This window comes from Heterostelium album (genome assembly GCF_000004825.1).
Source record: "Heterostelium album PN500 unplaced genomic scaffold PPL_scaffold10, whole genome shotgun sequence".
In the NCBI taxonomy this organism is placed as follows: Eukaryota; Evosea; class Eumycetozoa; order Acytosteliales; family Acytosteliaceae; genus Heterostelium; species Heterostelium album.
In genome coordinates, this window is record NW_008805072.1 from 1,066,867 (window position 1) to 1,086,318 (window position 19,452).

Consider the following 19,452-nt stretch of genomic DNA (forward strand, 5'->3'; position numbering starts at 1 on the left):
ATTTTAAACCAAACTTTATAAAACTGTTTTAGATCAAAATATTCTAATCATAAATCAACTATCTATTATTATATCTCTATTCCATTTATTTCTATCTTTTATTTATTTATTTATATACACTCTTGTTATAATCTTTAAATTTATTTTTTTAATTATATAATTAAAAAAATAAAATGTTAAAATGTTATCAATAGAATCTGACCGTATGAAGATTCGTGAATTGCTTTGCAGTCAAAGCAAAGATGATGATATAGAAGTTTCTAAATATTCCAACAACAACAACAACAACAATGTTTCACATTTTAATACCATAAAAATACCACTTAACAAATCAACATCATCAATGAGTGATCTTATCGATGTATCTCTAAACCATTCCATTGCATATAAATCAAATTCTTCACCAATCCAACATACAAACTCTAGTTCACCACAACATTCACATCCAAATTCACCAACACAATCAAGAAAATTCTATCACCATGATGACTCTGATTTCACTATTTTGGCAAATAACTTTTTTAATAATCCAACATTAAATAAGAGTAGTAGCAGTCTGGAGCTATTACCCATCCCGCCACCATCTTCAACAACATCTTCTTCTTTTTCTTCTTCTAACAATAAACCACATTCACCATTAATAGCTCAACAGCCAAACAACAATTCCATATCTTTACCTTCTACTCCACTAAAACAACAACCAATATCCTTAACATCTTCTGGAAATAGTATCAATAACAATAACAACAACAACAACAATAATAATAATAAATTAAATAAGCATCAAATGATAATGAGACTTACCTCTACATCATCTCCAATTGAAACCTTGGTACATAGCATCAGGGAATCCAGTTCCAGTGAATACGATCAAGACTCTGATGACGAGCAAACCCTCCACTACAAATCCATTTCCAACCAAGCACTCTTGAAATACAATGAAATCCCAGTGACTTCTCGTAAGCTTTGGTCTCAGGAGGAATGTTGTCATCTTCTAGAGCTTGTACTTCAGCTGGATCCACAATCTTTTAAATCAAAAGAATCTGAAAATCGATGGCGAATCATTGCTAACGAGCTAGGACGTACTGTCACATCTACAAGAAAGAAATACATGAGACTCATGAATAAATGGACATCTAGTTCCTCCACTTCTTCTTCGTCTTCTTCGTCTTCGTCGTCCAGTTCCTCGTCAAACGCCAACGCCAACCATTCATCGCCAAACACTCACTCTATCAATCAGAGTCCAGAGAAAACAATTTTAACGTCTTCACCAACCATGGATGAAAAAAAAATGCGAAGAGACTACGATTCCTATTCTCATCAACTTCAACACCAACCATACCCATCTCATTCACCAATGAGGAGAGAATCGAAAATCGAGATCATCAGAGGTAACCCATCGCCAGTTGTTTCGAACAACCAGTATGACCCTTCCTCGAGATCACCACTTGCAACATTTACTCCAATTTCACCTTCAACCACAGTAACATCACCTTCGTACCAATCATCCCTTTCCATGGTACCATCAACACCCATATCCAACAGAATTGATTCCACATTTTTAAACCACTCATTTTCCAGACAACAACAAATACATTCACTAAATTCCAATGCTTACAATTTTGGATATAGATCTTCATCCAACGAAACAAACAATTCCGATGATTTCATATATAAACAACCAAAAAAAGAAATAATCCCTAGATAATCCATAGAATCAAACTCTCAAAACTCCAAATTGAGTCTAAACAATTAAAAACACCAAAACAAAATAAATTGATTTATATAAAATCAAAAAATACTTTTAAATTATTATAACTTTATCTGAATGAATAAATTATTACTTTTTTTTGTTTTATTTATTATAATTATCTAAATATAATGATAAAATAAGAATTTACATTAAAATAAAATATTAATAACAAAATTTCTTTATTTTTGGATTTCAAATTTCTAATAATCCCAATTTATCTAACGGGATTATCGTAACCCATGGAATCCCAGAAATCACACTTTTGGCTGAGCAAACCACTTTCGACGTATGGAGTTGGAGCTTGGAAAATCAAAGTTTGGTCACCTGTTTCGTTGAATGTTGGCCATTGAGTTGGAACTGGTAAACCAATATTTGGATTTCCATTGACTACAAAGTTCATCCAATAGTTGTTCATAGCATAGGCAAGTGTTTGTTCATCTGGAGTAAAAGTGTATCCACCGAGACTGGCGCTATTAAAGACAAATGGAAGTTCAGATCCATGACATACATGACCAACACAGTTAGGATATAATGGACCCCATGCATCAAATGACAATACATGTTGGAATTGATAGGTGTAAATTGTTTCAGATCTACTCAAGTATCTTGTCATATTTCTGTTTGGACAAACAAAGATATAATCAGTTCCAATAACTGATAAAACTGGACGATTATCTCCACTATTAATAAAAAATAATTAATATTTCATCGATACTAATAATTTTATAGTATTATAATTACCTAATTGGTGGATATTGAGCAATTACTTGTTTGGCATCATCGAGATTCAAGAATAATCCATCCATACCTATTTCATATTCAAACTTGGAGATACTCTTGTTGGCAGCTTGGTAAATGAAGAGAAGTGCTTCTTCCATACATGTTCCTACTATCATTGGGATTTCATAGAATTTACCTTGTTTGATGAGATTGATTGGTTGGTCGAAAATCTCGGTACCATCAACGGTTGGTGTCCATGGCAAGAACAAGGCCAATGGGATCAATATATCGATTTCGTTTTGTGCTTTGATTTGACCTTGAATGATTTCCTCTGGTGTCAATTGGTAGAGACAACTGGCATCGGCAGTTGGACAACCTACTGCTTTGGCAAAGTTCATACTGTTCTTGGTCTCAATTTCTCTGGTCTTCAAATCAAGAAGGTATGGATTGGATTCAGAGATGGCTTGGTGGAACAATCCGAAAGACAATGGCGAAGTAATATGGGCAGCAATACTGGTGGCACCAGCAGATTGACCACAGAGAGTGACACGAGTACGGTCACCACCAAAGTAGGCAATGTTGTTTTGAATCCACATGAGAGCTTGACGTTGGTCGAGGAATCCATAGTTTCCACTGAATTCATCGGTAATGAGGAAACCTAAAACACCGAGACGATAGTTGATTGTGACAACAATAGCATCGGAGCTATTTACCATTGTTCTTGCATTGTACAAAACAGTGGCAGCAGCACCTTGTTCGAAACGACCACCTGGTAAGAAAGCCATAACTGGACGAGTGGCATCGTTTGGACCCAATGGCAAAGCACTAATTGGTACAAAGACATTTAAATATAAACAATTTTCACTGGTATTGGTTGGACAAGTACCTGGTGGTAATTCACAGTTTTGTGGACATCCAAACTTTATATAAAAAAAAAATTAGAACATTTAATAAATAAAAAAGTGTTTTGTCAATTCTTACTTGTGGGTATCTAGCATCTAAAACTTTTGGTTGCCATGATTCGGGATCGGTTGGTGGTTGCCAACGGGCTGGACCTACTGGTGGAGCAGCAAATGGAATCTGAAAAAAAAAAAAAAACAAAGATTAGAAATATTTCTTAAAGATTTAATTTTTTTCGATTTAAACTTACACCATAGAATACAGCATAGTCATCATATCTAAGACCTTGAATTAAACCTCCTGTAGTCTGTGCTTGTACAGTATCATCAAGATCTGAAACACTCATAAAATCGAATGCATTGGTGTATTGTAGCAAACCTACAATGATAAATAATATACAAATAGAATTATTCATTTTGTGGTTCTACTAAAAAAAATTCTAAAATGATGAAATTTTGGATCAATTAGCACAATTAATAAAGGATCACTCAAAATGAACAAGATATTTTAGGATGAAAAAGTAAATCAAAAAAAACAAAAAAATTGCAATTGAGCCGAAATTTTGATTACTTTTTTTTTCTGTTCTTTGATGTATCAAAATTTACAAAAATATCTAGATATTTGGAATAAAATTGAGCACTTTTATAAAATCAATCTTTAATTTAAAAAAAATAAAATATTTTTTATTAAATTTTCAAAGGAGAATCAATGTATCATGATATACATAAAAAAAATCCTTTCGGGAAGATTCTTCTTATGAAAAATATCAAACTACTTTTATTCGCAATAAAAAAAAAAAAACTTTGGACCAAAGTATCATAAGATTGCATCTTTCAATTTATTCTATTTAATTTGTGAATACAAAATACAATTAACAAGATGAATAATCATAACGGTGAACATATTTTAGAGTTTATTAAATCAATTGATAAATATGTAGTAAATCATTCAAGAACAAGATTAGTTGAACATATAGTTGTGTTGATTGCACTGGGATACTCTTTGAAACAGATCTCCAAGTATGAATTGAAAGATATAAAGTCATTGGTTTGGAAATGGTCAAAGTGGTTGGCACCTTCTTTCCACCAAAAGATTAAAGACGACATTGAAAATCAAGTGAACCAAGTAATTACAGAATCGTTTCCACCCATCGAAGGTCTACCACTCCAATTGGAACTTCCCAACGAAGGATTATCAGATGATGAAATCCTTAGAAGACTTGGATTATTACAAAAATCAGATGTTGATACAAGTAAATATAATCTATTAGCGTACGCTAATTTGGAGAATTCAAAATAGCTTGTTAACAACTATTTATTTTATTTTTTTTAGAACAAGGAAAACTATTTGCATATGTTTATCCAACATTGGAAAGACAAGAGAAAATCATTGTCGAAGCACAGAATATGTTTGTCCATTTGAATGCTTTGAATCCAACTGCTTTTCAAAGTTTGAGAAGAATGGAGGTTGAAGTGGTGCAGATGATTATCAATTTGTTGAATGGTGGTGAATCGGCAAGAGGAACTATGACCAGCGGTGGAACGGAGAGTTTGTTGATGGCTATTAAGACCTATCGTGATAGAGCGTTCGATCTCTACAATATAACGGAGCCAGAGGTTGTCTTGCCTATTACTGCACATCCTGCTCTGGAAAAAGCAGGTCGATACTTCCAAGTCAAGTTGAGATATGTTCCGTTGGTGGGCGACTGCCAAGTCGATATGCGTGCATTTGAAAAGACTATCAATAGAAATACTATTTTGTTGGTTGGATCGGCACCGCAATACCCACATGGTTTGATGGATCCCATTCAGGAAATGGGTCGACTCGCATTGAAATACAAACTTCCATTGCATGTCGACAGTTGTTTCGGTGGATTGTTCTTGCCTTTCATGGAGAAGCTAGGATTTGAAGTTCCGCCTTTCGACTTTAGAGTGCCAGGTGTCACTTCAATCTCTGCTGACATTCACAAATTTGGCTACTGCACCAAAGGATCGTCGGTATTGTCATTCATTAATGACAGCTATCGAATGTATCAATTCATGCCGTATGTTGGATGGCCAGGTGGATTGTTTGTATCGCCATCGATGCTCGGTACCCGTGGTGGCGGTCCGATTGCCGCCGCTTGGACATCGCTGGTGGCACACGGTGAAAACAACTACAAAGAGATCACCGCTAGAATTATGGTGACAGCCAGAGCAATCAGGGAGGGAATCAACTCGATCGATGGATTACGCGTGATTGGTAATCCAGTGATGTGCGCACTCGCTTTCGTCAGTGAGAATCCAGAGGTGAACGTACATTGCATTGCCGATCTCATGCAATCCAATACCAAACTCGGTTGGAAGTTGGAGCGTACTCACAAGCCGAATGCCGTGCATCTCACTCTCATGCAGAGCCACGTCGGTAAGCAAGACGAGCTTATCGCAGATCTCCGTCAGTGCTATGAGACCGTCGCTAAAGATCCAAAACAATATATAAACAAAGGATCGGCTGCCATGTACAGTGGAATTGCAAATATTCCACTCGATAACATTGCCGATGACTTTTTAAAGTGTTTCTTGGCTAAAACCTATTCAGCGCCATCAAGAACCGCAGAACAACAACCCAATTTTGCAAAACAAAATTAACAAGAATCCAATAAAACGCTAATCAAAAAACGAGATGCACTTTAAAGACAAAAAAAATTGTTGTTGTTGTTTAGATCTGATCGGATCTCCACTTCAAGTATAACATGGTTTTTTTGCAAAAAAAAAACCAAAAAAAAAAATTATTGTTCAAAAAAAATTTAAATTTGTTCAATTAATTTTATCATAATTATAAATAATAGAGAGTTTGATTTCTTTGTAGATAGTTTTTTTTGTTTATATAAGATATATAAGATATAAGATATAAGTTAGATATATTAAATTAGTAATAGTTTTTTTATTATTATTATTATTAAAAGTTTAGACAAGTTTAGTTTTTTTTTTTTTTTAATTCGATAAATTCACTATAGAAGTAACATAGTTAGACAGTAAATAGTTAAAATTAGAATAGATAGTATAGTATATTAGTTAGTTTAGTTAGTTTGTATATAAATAGTTTTTATTATTATTATTTTTATTATTTTTGTTAGTTTGTTAAATAATAATAGATAGATTTAGAGAATTGTAAAGTTTAATACTAAGTTTAGTAGATATATAGATAGATAGTAGATAGAAAGATAGAGAATAGTATTATTAGTAGAATAATTTGATAAAAAAAAATGGCACCTCGACCTGAGAGTATAAAGAAGGTTATGGATGTTTTGGGTGACTTTAACCCATCGGAAGATAAAGTTAAAAAGACATTGGGTATCGGCGATGAAGAATTAAAACAAGTTCAAGAAGCAAACAGTCAACAGATAGTTAAAGATAGAATACCAATCAACAGAAGAGATACTAGAAAGGCACAGTCGACACTAGGTTTAAATTTATCTAAAGAAAAGGTAATGAAAGAGTTTATTGCAACTGTAACAGATGATTATATAATAGCTTAATATACTAATTTATTATTATCTATTTAAATAAATAGTTAATGGATATATTGGGTGTAGACGAAGATACTATAACAGAGGCAGAACAGGAAGAATCGGAATTGAGAGAGAAAAAGATCAAGAGATTCAGAGAGAGTATCGTCATTTCAAACAAGAGAGCATTGAAGAAAGCGTTGACTATGATGGGTTGCGATCCATCTTCGTCAAAGATCATGAGAACGCTCGGTGTCTCTGAGGACGAACTATCAAAAGATGTCTCCACCATTCAGAATCAACAAGTACAACAACAACAACTCAACAATCTCATCATATCTGCTGAAATCACTTTGTTCTTTGTTGTCATTTATTGCATTTTATACTTTGCAAATCTTGTATAATATAAAAAAAAAACAATCAACTCTAATTATTTGTTGCAACAAAAAAAAAAAAAAAAAAACCAACCATTTGTAAATCAACCAATCGTTTAAATTATCATTATATAGATTCAGTTTTATTATCTTTGTTCTATCTTTTTGTTCAAGAAAATCTTCATTTTATAAAAAATAACAATAACAAAGAATCATTTATTAAGTGTAATAAAAACACAACATTTATTTTTTTTGCATTAAATTAATTTTAATATAGTACTGTGTATTTATTTGAGAGTTTATTTTCAATGTCCGGAAAATACAATTAAAAATATATTTTAAGTTGGAATGATCGAGACAGTGGTATTTTAACATTAATGGTTAGGTAAAGAGGAAAAAATATTTACTGTTTACTAGACTAGTTATAACATGTATTTTTATTGTAATTCTAAATAGGTTGGTAGTTTGTATTAAAGTATGATAAAAATAGCCATTTACAAGTATTTCAATTGAAATTGATTCTAACAATTAACTTACATATGTAATTTTTTTGTTTTTTTTTTATATAAAATAAATGATTTGTTGACCATGATCAGGCAACAAATTGAAGGTCTTGATATTAACATACAAGTCATAAGGTTAGCTGAAGATATACTTTTGGAAATGAAGAAGGTCAGAGTTGTGGAATACCATGTTTGATCGATCTAAATTAGCTTTTTTTTTCCTACTATACCGCAAGCGGTAAAAAGTTTTCCGGAAAAAGATTTTTTGTGGAGAAGCCGGGTATCGATCCCGGTTTTCAAGCATGCAAAGCTAGCGTTCTACCATGTATACCACTTCCCCTTTCATGTTTTTTAAATAAAATTATAATATTTTGAGTCAAAATTCAATATGAAAATGTAAAACATTTAAAAATACAAGTGGTATAGATAGAACGTTTGTTTTGAGAAGTTAGATTTGTCTATGTGTTTCACTTCTTCTCTATCACAATTTGTATTTTTCAACGACAATAATAAAATCAAAGAGTTGAATTTATTTAACTCATAAACTGAATGCTTTTGTGTGCTTTTTCAAAAATAATGCCAGTCTACAAAAAAAACCCAACCTATAAATGAAATAACACGTATGCACACAGGTTATACCAATAATGGGCAATTCATTGATTTAAAAAAAATCCAACCGATAAAATGAAATAACACAGATATTTTGTGGATGTGAGGTGACTAGTATTCTTTTGAATAATTATTCAAATGAGGGAAGTAACAAAATCTGATAATAAATTGAAGGCTATTTACAAAATGCATTTTATTTCATTCAATATCAGTGTAAAAAAAGTACCACAAATCAACTCATCACTATCATAACACAATGATAAAATTATCTATTCTATTTGTAGTACTACTATTATTATCACTTTCATCATTATCATTAGCAATCAGAATTACCGATTATAATGTTGTTGTTGAGATCTCTCAACCTGACCCAACAATCTATTTAATTGGAGGTTTTGGTTCAATGGGACTAAATGTTTCAATTTATAACCCATTGACTCGTCATGCCAGTATTGTTGTTATTGATGAATCATACTCACAACTTTCTTTATTTAGTACTTTGTTATTCACACCACCAAAGATTGTTTTCATTTCTGGATATTTTTGGCCAGATAATTCTCTTCATAATTGTACATTGAATCACTATGATTTAGAAACAAAATCGACCATATCAACATTCACTTTGCCAGTCGTATCATGGCCAGCATTCTATATATGGCAGACCGCTCAATTATCATCGAATCAGAGTCAATTCTTTGTTGTACTATCAAAAGGAAATGGTATTACAGAATTACAGACATTTAATTTGGCAGACGGATCACCAACAGGTTTCAGCGTAACACTACCTCAATTTGGTATCCATGACCCAAGTTTGGTATTTTCTCAAATATTAATTGATCCCCACTTTACAAGTTGCCTATGTATGGGTTGGATCATATGGGGAAGTACCAGATTTATTATCAACTGCCGAAAGCAACAACAACTACGAAAAAGATAAAAACAATCACAATTAAAGATGACGATTCAACAGTATTATATTGTGGTGAATGGTCTGGTTGTAATTACTTATTTACAGTGGATTTAAATAGTGAAACAATGACAAAGACACTCGATCTTTCATCAACATTCCCTGATGCAGCAGGATTTTCATTATCGGATGGTATCATACAGCCAGATGGTACGATAGTTACATATGGTATACCAGCTGACAAGTCAGTTTACTGTTTACCTGCAGTTATGACGTTTGACCCAACAACAGGTTCAATAAGTATTGGTACCATATTGGAAAAATATGAATCTGGTTTTTATACTGGAGCAACTCATGATAATGCAATCTATATGTTGGTTGTTGATCTCCAAGGTCATCTTCCAGCTGGTTTAACATTGATTGGGTATAATATAACTAGTAGTCAATTCGTTTTAAATGTGCCCGATTCAGCTATTCCATCATTTTATGATTTAATCATGGTTTAAACAACAATAAACTTTGTAGTTTGCTCGATCTTACTACTTTATTCATATTACCATGGTAATATCATTTCCATTAATTGTGTATAGTTTGTTGCTGTAATCACATTCTTGCTGCAACAATTATGAAAATAAAGATATATCCACAAGTCTAAATTATTCTTAGTCCGTACTTATTAATCTTATATACAAAAGATATGCTAAAATCAGTTAATGATCAATTGATAAATTTTTTTACTGTTTCTCTGATAAATTTGCTAATCATAATTTTTGATTTTTTTTTTTTTTACACAGATGATTCGTTTTTTTCAATTCATTTTCAAAACAATCAACTTTAGTTTTTTAAAAGATTTTATTTAACGATCAACCTATAATTAGATCAAAGTCAAGAATATATATATATATATATTTATTATTATGAGTGATAAGTTTACACTAGAAAGACTGAGAAAGAATGTTTTCACACCAGACAATACATACTATCAGATGTTTGAATTGTTTGAACATTGTGAACAAAAAGACATCAGTAAACGTTTTCGCGAACTCTCAAAACTAGTACATCCAGACAAGAATCAAGATCAAGATGACAGTCATCTATTTCATATAATCAAAAAGATCAGAGTAAGAAGAATATTAATAATAGATATCAATCGATCATTCATTTCATATCATTGATCAATCAATCAAACAATCAAGAGCATTCGACAATCAAACAAAACTCAATCTTATTTCGCATAATGCAATATTAATAGTTTGCAAATCTTTGTATATTTGTATAATTGTATTATTCCTAACGGTTCAATCCATAGCTTATTTGTTGGCGCTTAAATTTGAACAGGCGAAACTTTGTGTTTTTTTCAAAAGCTTTTTTTTATTTTTTATTTTTATTTTTCATTGCCTAGCAACTTGATGAAAAGAATGACAGTCTTCAATTGCTTCTTCTTAAAAATTTAAATATATGTTAACACACAGACAGACATATATTGATTATTTATTTATTTTATTTGTATATTAATTTCTATAGGACGTTTTAATTGATCCTATTCAAAGACGAAGATACGACCAATCTCTATTTCAAGCCAAGATGTCAAAGAGTATTAAAAAGTCGGTTCCTCTATTTCCAACAACAACCACAACAACTACAACCACTACTACTTCAACATCGGCATCATCAGCATCTACAACACCATCAGCATTCAATAAGAAAACGACAACAAGTAACAGTAGTAGCACAATGTCTTCATCTAGTCTAAAGACACCTGTCAGTGTAAATGGTAAAAATAGTGGTGGTAATAGTAGCAGTAGTAGTAGTGATCATAGTGGTGGTGACGCTACCACTTCGACATCATCAGTTTTTGCCAGAAGAAAATCAGGTTTGTCAGCAACAACAATAAGCTCAATGGCAAAGAAAGTGGATATTCCTCCAACTGCCAAGAAGCCTCCTGCCAGATTGTCAGTACCAAGCAAATTCGTTACACCAATGAAAAGCAAACCAATACCTGCCACTGCAGTAAAGATTGCCACCTCTAAACCAGCACCATCCCTCAAACCAACACCTAAAAAGACACCGATCAAAAAGACTAAATCTGATGATGATGACGATTTCAAAGCAGAAGAAAAATCAGAAGAATCAGAGGATGAGGAAGAGGAAGAGGATATGATGAACCATAAAAAGAACAACAATAAAGAGAAGGAAAAGAAAGAAGAAAAGAAAGAAGAGTCTGATGATGAGGAGGAAGAAGAAGAAGAAGAAGAGGAAGAGGAGCAAGAAAAAGAAAAGAACAAAGAAGAAGAATCAGACAAGTCAGATAAATCAAATAAAGAAAAGAAACAAGAGTCAGAGTCAGAGTCGGATGAAGAGGAAGAGGAAGAAGAAGAAGAAGAAGAGGAGGAAGAGGAAGAGGAAGAGGAAGAAGAGGAAATAGTTTCAAAGAAAGAGATACCAACTCCAAAGTCATCATCTCCAAAGATACCAATACCAAAATCACCAAAGCAGAATAAACAGAAAGAAAAAGAAGAGGAGAGTGAGGATTCAGATGACGACTTTAGGAAAGTACCGAGCAGTAGTAAGAAATCACCCAAGAAAATAGTAGTGGTTGAAGAATCAGAATCAGAGTCAGAAAAAGAAAAAGAAGAGGAAGAGGAAGATAAAGAAGAAGAGGAAGAGGACATATTTGAAGAAAAAAATAAACCGATAAAGAAAAGAGGTCCACCAAAGAAAGTGACAGAAACACCCAGCAAAAAAGAGAAAAAAGTTACAAAAACAAGCGCAAAGAATAAGAAGATTATAGAGGAAGATGAAGAGGAAGAGGAAGAGGAAGAGCAAGATAAAATGGAAGAAGAGGATAGTCCTCCACAGAACACCTATCAATCAAAACCAAAAAGAGCCGCTGCAGTAGAGTCACTGAAACGACCAATGTCGTTCGGTACTCCAAAGCGATTGACACCAGAGGAGAAGAAAGCAGAACGACAAAAGAGAAAGGCAGAGAAAGAACTAGAGAAACAACAAAAGAAATCAAAATCAAAACAAACAACTGTAGATAAGAAAAGAAAAAGAAAAAAGAAGAAGATGATGATGATTTCCATAGTAATAATAATAATAATAATAATAATGAGAGTGAAAATGAAGATGAAGTAACAGAGGAGTTTTATGAGGTACAGGATGTATTGGCAGAGAGAACATTTAGAGGAAAGCAACAGTATCTGATACTATGGAAGGGTTACTCACAGGAGGAATCGACATGGGAATACGAAGATCACTGTGACTGCCCCAAGATCATACAGGAATTTATCGATCGTGCTCAAAAAGAGAAACAAAACAATTCAAAACAACAACAATCGCCACCACCAAAATCAAAATCGACAACCTCAACAACAACAACAACGACTACGTCAAAGACCAAACGACAAAAAACAACTAAGAAATAATATAAAGATTTCAAATAAATATAACATATACACAAAAATTTGTTAATACATTCTTTACCTACTGTAATCCTTACTTATCTAAACTGTCTTATTATTATTATTATTTAATAATAGTAGTGTTTAACATTATGATATTTAAATTAGAAATACTACTCTGTCTGTGAATAAGGTTTTAGTTTTGTTTTTAGTTGCTTTTATTTATTGTTGTTTGGTTGTTGATAAATGTGAAATGATGAAAATTGTTATTACAAATACAATTGTGCAAGTGATAATGAATGATGATGATGATGATGATGCAGTTCTATATTACTTTATGGGTGTTTTGTTTTGCTTATTTCTTTTGTTGTTGCTTCATGATGAAACCTAGAGTAGCAATAACGAGGAGAATTGCCAAGAGTAAACCAAAACCAAGAATGCTACCTTTGACGACACCACCTGGATACTTATCGAAAGTAATGACTGGACCAACCCATTTCCATTCTTTGCCATTATCAGTTGGTAGTGTAATTGCACCCTGAGCAAAGAGTGTACCATTTGAAGCGACCTCCGGTGAGCTCTCGCACTCTTTCAAAGTGAATGGGAATGGTTGGAACACAACGTCGTCTCCACCTGTATTCGATACGGTCAATGTCATATTCTGTGGACAGATATAGTTTTGTGTTTTTGAATCAATGGCATACAAAGATGAACATGATTGGTTATAAAATGGTTGTGCATTTGGGTAGTTATCTATATTTAGATAAGATAATTATATATTTAATCAATATGTTGTTATTACACTAGATAGAAATGAAAAGAAAGTAAAAAAAGATACTTACATCTAAACATGGATGAACATAAATAGGTACCAATTACAGATGGACATTTTTGTGGGACTTCCTCTGGATAGTATTGCAAAGCAATGATCGCTTCAACGACAAAGTCGTCGAAACTAACGTTTCCAGCGACTTGATAACAGTTGTTTTCAAAGGGTGCATTCTTGATAGCTTCGACAGCTGCTCCTGAAAGTGGACCTATCTTTTGTAGTTTTACAAGATCCAATTGAATGTAGTTGTATGCTGCATTTTGATTACGACAGTATTTGAAATTTGTAATGACACTAACGTTCGCACATAGATAATCGGGTGCTGCTGTCGATACACCTAAACAATTCACCAGTATTGTAACAAATACAATACAACTAAATAATTTATACATGTTATTATTTATCTATATTTTATTTATTATTATATATTATATTATATTTTATGATTATTAGATCTTAACTAAACACAACAAATACAATTGAAAGGTAGCAAAAAAAAAAAATCTAAAAAAATTTGAATTTTTTTTCTTTATTTTTTTTATTTTTTTAAAAAAAATAAAACAAGCTTGAGGTCTAAAAAAAATAAAATTTAACGACTAAATAGTAAAGATATTAATAAATAAATAAATATATATAAATAAATAAACATTTAGATAAATAATTAATATTTTAAAAAAAGAAATGAAAAGTGGTAATAAAAAAGTTATTTATACTTTTTTTATTTTTGAATGATGGTTTGATTAAATATTTATATCTGTCCACAATCAAACAGGTTTTTTTTGATTTTTTTTGACACATTTCATATTAATTTTAATTTAAATATAATTAATAATCATTTATTTACAGATAGTTTATTGTTTTGGAATGTCATTGCAACTGATAATGATAAAATAAAGAGTATCAAAATTATTAGAATTCCAAATCCAAGCGAATAACCTCTAACTACTCCGCCTGGATACTTGATTCGATATACCATTTGAGGAGCAATTCCATCTTGGAGATAAATGTTGCGACAATCAGTATTATTTAAACCTGCACTCTTTGAGTAACATTCATCCCTGGTTCTTGGTAGTATATGTAGTGAATCGTTAAAATTTAGATATCTGAATTTATCGAAATATTGCGCACATTCTCCAGTATAGAATATATCACATAAATCAGAACAATATTTTTTAGGATCTGGATAATTATCTATTATGATAATAATATATTTATATAAATTTAATTAGTCAAAATACTTTTCATCGTTTACAACACTACTAAACTTACATGAATAATAATAAGAACATAAATACTCGCCAATATGTATTAAACAACTTTTTGGTGGACCTTCTTCTTTGTTAAAATAAACATTATATAACCTTGATATAGTTGCGTCAAATTTAAATTCCGAGCTTGGTCTACTGCAATTGTGTGGATCTGTAGGATCTGTGGTGTTTATTTCATTATATCCAAGAATTGATGACTCAGGTACATAAAATACCAAATTGGTTTCTTTCATGTTTGATATGTTAAATGTTATATTCCGATCATTGATTTGGCATATATTAAAATTCTCTGGACTTGCATTAATACATTTTGGAATAAAATTAATTGGGAAATCTATAATTAGTTAATAATTTCAATCATTATATAATAATAATAATAATAATTTTTGATTGAATATCTACCATTTCCCAATCCAATTCGAAATAACAAACTTTTTATTAAAAATAAATAAATAAATAGTTTTGATTTATACATTATTATTATCTTTATTTATATTCGTAAAATATAATTGTTCAATAATAATAAGATTTGGTAATTATTATTTCTTTTTTTATAAAACAAAACTATAAGTTTTTGATATTAAAAATTTACTGATTGAAATCATCAAGCTTGATGATCTTAAAGGTTATGTTTAATTTTACTTTAAATAGATGTAAAGTTTTTATTTGTAAATCTAAATTTATCATTGAAAACATCAAAGTTGATCTAACTTTCTTTTTTGTAGTTGACTGTTTTAAAATTAACATTCTTACCTCCTTCTTACCCGCTACTTTGATCTCTTTGCAAGTGTTTTTGTTCTGATCAATACATGGTTGACATTAAACCACCATTGATTATGTTTTTACAACATAGTGTGAGTGTTAGGGCGTGGGGTTTGTAGCTAACTGTAAGTAATTAAATTATTGATTTAAATACTAATATTGGTGGTTAAATCCAATCAAACAACAAATAAAGTAAATCTAAGAAATTTATTTTTTTTAGAGATACCGTTATTTAGTAATACAACTATTTTAGGAATCAATGAAAAAAAAAATAAAACAAAAAAATATTAATAAAATTTATATTACCCAATTGTATTATTAATCTAAATTACTTTTAAAAGATTGATTTATTAATAAAAATCTTCTTCATATTTACTTATAAACATTATTTTGATTAATTAAACAATTGCCTTAATTGGCTTAGGTGATGATCAAAGATGAACACACAAAATTTTGCAAACAAATTTTTATTTTTAATAAATTCAACTTTATGTAGATTGATTAGATTGTTTGATTGTTATTAATTTAAAAAAAATAAAAAGAGTTAACAAAGTGATAGTAAAGACGATAGTAAATGATGGATAGAGTACCTTCGTTGTCATCGTCATCATTATTGTCTAGTACACTACCACCTAATTCGTTGTTTTCTCTGTTCAGTTCATTGTCTGCAAGTAAGGAACAACATGGAGCAGTTGGATCACTTACAGGTGGAAATGTAGCTAGTAGTAACACTGCTGCTGGTGGTGTTGCATCCTCTGGTACAACAAGCAGCGGCAGCAGCAGCAGTGGAGGTGGTGCACCGGGAGTTACCGCTAGTTCACAATCATCGAGTACAACTACCACCACCATCAATCTGAATGTGTCACTCGATAGCAAAGAGGAAGAGAAAGAGTGTTCCTATATCATCATGGAGATAGACAAAGGCATTAGATCGAGCAATCTCGGTGACCAAGTGGAATCGATCATGTTTTACAGTCAGTTGATTCGCTATCATCCAACGACGATGGTGGTGACATCGATTATCATCAAGCTTGCCGACATCTTTAGGAACTGTAGTAACATCGTTCGCTATCGTATCTTGAAGGTGTTTCAAGAGTGCTCTACAGAGGTACATCGTTTGTCAAACATCGATGAGGTGTTGAAGCGAATTCACTCAGTGACACTGTCGAACGATCCTCTGGCAAGAGCACTCGCTCTCCGAGTTCTAGGTTCGGTTCCACATCTGATTGCCGACAAGCTGTATGTGCATCATACGATACGTACATCGATGCAGACACACGACGAAGTAGAGGCAGATGCCAACTATTTCGTGATGGATCGACTCTGTGAAGTGTCGCCAGTCTTCTCTGACAGTATCATCGAGAAGATCAACACGATAATTCAAACCATAGAGACACCACCAATTACCAAACTTAAATATACAAGATTATTTAGACATATGCATCATAATCATTTAATATCAAATCAAGTAAAGTATAAAAATTATATATAAATTATTATTATTATAACTAGTTAGTGGTCAATTACTAATTTTATTGTTATTATTATGTTAACATAGTCAAGATCAATGTTAATAGAGTTATTAGATTTATATCCATCTGTAGTACAAGTAACATTGATATTAGATACTTTGAATACATTGGCATTAAAACATAGATTATATGTTAATGAGCATGTATGTAATCTTTAAATTGACAAAATAAGATAGTTAACTAACTTTACTTTTTATACATCTTTTATGATAATTATTTACAGATTACATTTTTAATTAATTATATTTCTAAAGATCCAAGAATCAAAGTTAAACTTACAGGATTGAAATGTTTACAACGATTAGCTAAATCATCACCTCATTCCATATACCCATTCAAAGTAAGTAGTAGTTAACTATTATCTAATTTTAATCATTAGATTTTTAAATATATAGATTTATTAATAATTTGTTTATAACTCATAATAAATAGAATCTATTTGAAATGTTAAAAGAACCAAACCAAAACTATAATAATTTATTAAGATATCATTGTCTAAGTTTGATTTCATTATTATCAACGGTTCAGTACGATTCAGTATTGGCAGATCAACAGTACATAGATCTACTCTTTGAGTATTGTATGCATTCCTCTCAGCGATTATCAGAACAATCCGTTGAAATCATAACAAATTTACTATTGGAGCAAAACAATGACCAAAATCAAACATTATGTATGTTTATATATAATTATTATTCTTTAATATGATATTTAACACTTTTTATTTAACTATTAATATAAATCATTTATCATTATTGTTATTAGTTAATAGATATATTGATACAATCTGTAATATTCTGTCAAATATAAATCAACTACAACAACAACAATATAATAATCAATCATTTAAAGAATCAAAGTTATTGACATCGATAATCAACTTTTTAAAGAGATATCCACAGTATAGCCAAGAGATAACAGGTACAATGATATCACTATTTGGCAAGCTATCGAATGACTCTATGAGATGTCTGTTACACTGTATATCTATTTATATTCCATATTGTAAAGCATCGGTTCATTCTCATCTCGATACACTTTTAACACAGCTTACAACTCTCATTCACCCAACAACATCTATAAATGATTCAAAATTGATAGTAAGTATAATCATAAATCAAATCAAATTAACTTGAATTCATACTAATAATAATAATAATAATAATAATAATAATAATAATATATTATATCTTTTTAGATGTCCATATTTATAACTATATTTAGAGCATATGATGAATACTTTGATTTGATACCAAAGATTACAGATAGTTTGTTACCACCTATAGAACAACTCGTGTTGGTACCCGGTTATCAATGGTGTTGCTATCAACTTGCAAAGCAATCGCAACGGCATGGTTTCCACTTGATAGCAAAGTCAATCTACAGTGTACTCATCAACAGAGTTGATACTGAATCAAACTATTTCTGGTTACAATCACTTCTCTCCATTGCAAATATTGAGTACTCAATCGCATCCGGTCAAAGTATTACTCCACTCTTGGCAGAATGCAACACAACTTTATTATCATTCAAAGTATGTTACTACTAAATCATTAACATGATATCATTTTAATGATTACTATTTCATTAACAGCTATAAATTAACTCTTATTATTCGTTTCTTATCATTATATTTTTAGGCAAGTTGTAGTCATAGTGAGAAATCAATTATATTTCAAGAACAATACATTCAACAAAGAGAACAGTATCTATATAACCTATTGAATCTCAAATTGTTTTTGGTTCAAAATAGTGGAGAGCTTGGTTCTGCTGTATCGACTCGTGTTAGTGCAACACTCTCAAAGAAACTACTGCAATTCCAAACTCTGGCAAAGCAATTCTCCCAATTCATATCAAAGTTGTTCCCGTCATCTTTCCGTCACTTGGAATGCAAAGAGTTGCAAGAAGCCAAGTCCATTCTGGAGACCTATAGTATCTCTTGTAATTTGATTGTCTATTTTTTGAATAACGCCTACTTCAATGGACAAGATCTCTCTACCAACCATAATAGCAATCAGAGTGATAACAATAACATATTTGGGTCTGCAAGTATTGACAGTTTAGTCGAAAGATTCCCACTCTATAAAATTTGTAAATATCTATTCCAACAGTTCCAACAACAACTTTCAGCAAACGGTGTAATACCATTCCTTTGTGATTCAATAGATATTCTATTATCAATTCCTGCCAACTATCCTTCACAATTCTTTACTCAAATATATTAAATAAATAATAAACAAAAATATATAAGTAATAATGTATTCCTCTTATGGTTGTCTTGTAAGTCGGTGGTTATGGTTTATGGAGATTAAAATCTAATCAAAGCCAGTAATTTATCTTAAGGTTATTTACGAACAAAAATATAAAACAAAATTGTTTCTTTTCAATTGGAATAAACCATAAA

The 19,452-nt window shown here is 31.3% G+C and overlaps 7 protein-coding genes and 1 non-coding gene across 8 annotated transcripts; 5 read left to right on the forward strand and 3 right to left on the reverse strand.

Moving 5' to 3' along the window:
* Positions 1-181: 181 nt before the first annotated feature.
* PPL_12443 (SANT/Myb-like DNA-binding domain-containing protein) lies at positions 182-1,906 on the forward strand (the record flags this gene model as incomplete). The annotated part of the gene is made up of 2 exons (XM_020583175.1): positions 182-1,483; positions 1,895-1,906. 2 exons carry the CDS (start codon positions 182-184, stop codon positions 1,904-1,906), a joined length of 1,314 nt encoding a protein of 437 aa, XP_020429362.1.
* Positions 1,907-1,967: 61 nt separating this feature from the next.
* On the reverse strand, positions 1,968-3,788 carry PPL_12444 (carboxylesterase/lipase family protein; the record flags this gene model as incomplete). Its single annotated transcript, XM_020583176.1, has 5 exons — positions 1,968-2,433; positions 2,495-3,393; positions 3,455-3,553; positions 3,624-3,751; positions 3,773-3,788. 5 exons carry the CDS (start codon positions 3,786-3,788, stop codon positions 1,968-1,970), a joined length of 1,608 nt encoding a protein of 535 aa, XP_020429363.1.
* Positions 3,789-4,252: 464 nt separating this feature from the next.
* sglB (pyridoxal phosphate-dependent decarboxylase family protein) lies at positions 4,253-6,000 on the forward strand (the record flags this gene model as incomplete). The annotated part of the gene is made up of 3 exons (XM_020583177.1): positions 4,253-4,312; positions 4,385-4,625; positions 4,706-6,000. The coding sequence occupies 3 exons, from the start codon at positions 4,253-4,255 to the stop codon at positions 5,998-6,000; spliced, it is 1,596 nt and encodes a 531-aa protein (XP_020429364.1).
* Positions 6,001-6,617: 617 nt separating this feature from the next.
* PPL_12446 (uncharacterized protein) lies at positions 6,618-9,759 on the forward strand (the record flags this gene model as incomplete). The annotated part of the gene is made up of 5 exons (XM_020583178.1): positions 6,618-6,863; positions 6,926-7,258; positions 7,948-8,062; positions 8,631-9,206; positions 9,362-9,759. 5 exons carry the CDS (start codon positions 6,618-6,620, stop codon positions 9,757-9,759), a joined length of 1,668 nt encoding a protein of 555 aa, XP_020429365.1.
* Positions 8,006-8,077, reverse strand: PPL_12447. The gene has a single exon. It is a non-coding gene; the product is annotated as a tRNA-Ala (tRNA).
* Positions 9,760-10,170: 411 nt separating the features above from the next.
* On the forward strand, positions 10,171-12,681 carry PPL_12448 (uncharacterized protein; the record flags this gene model as incomplete). Its single annotated transcript, XM_020583179.1, has 3 exons — positions 10,171-10,374; positions 10,778-12,340; positions 12,370-12,681. 3 exons carry the CDS (start codon positions 10,171-10,173, stop codon positions 12,679-12,681), a joined length of 2,079 nt encoding a protein of 692 aa, XP_020429366.1.
* Positions 12,682-13,012: 331 nt separating this feature from the next.
* Positions 13,013-15,902, reverse strand: PPL_12449 (uncharacterized protein; the record flags this gene model as incomplete). The annotated part of the gene is made up of 6 exons (XM_020583180.1): positions 13,013-13,410; positions 13,500-13,890; positions 14,331-14,362; positions 14,423-14,677; positions 14,756-15,088; positions 15,893-15,902. The coding sequence occupies 6 exons, from the start codon at positions 15,900-15,902 to the stop codon at positions 13,013-13,015; spliced, it is 1,419 nt and encodes a 472-aa protein (XP_020429367.1).
* Positions 15,903-16,093: 191 nt separating this feature from the next.
* On the forward strand, positions 16,094-19,273 carry ints7 (armadillo-like helical domain-containing protein; the record flags this gene model as incomplete). The annotated part of the gene is made up of 7 exons (XM_020583181.1): positions 16,094-16,984; positions 17,075-17,191; positions 17,272-17,388; positions 17,481-17,721; positions 17,814-18,148; positions 18,247-18,582; positions 18,689-19,273. 7 exons carry the CDS (start codon positions 16,094-16,096, stop codon positions 19,271-19,273), a joined length of 2,622 nt encoding a protein of 873 aa, XP_020429368.1.
* Between the last annotated feature and the right edge of the window lie 179 nt (positions 19,274-19,452).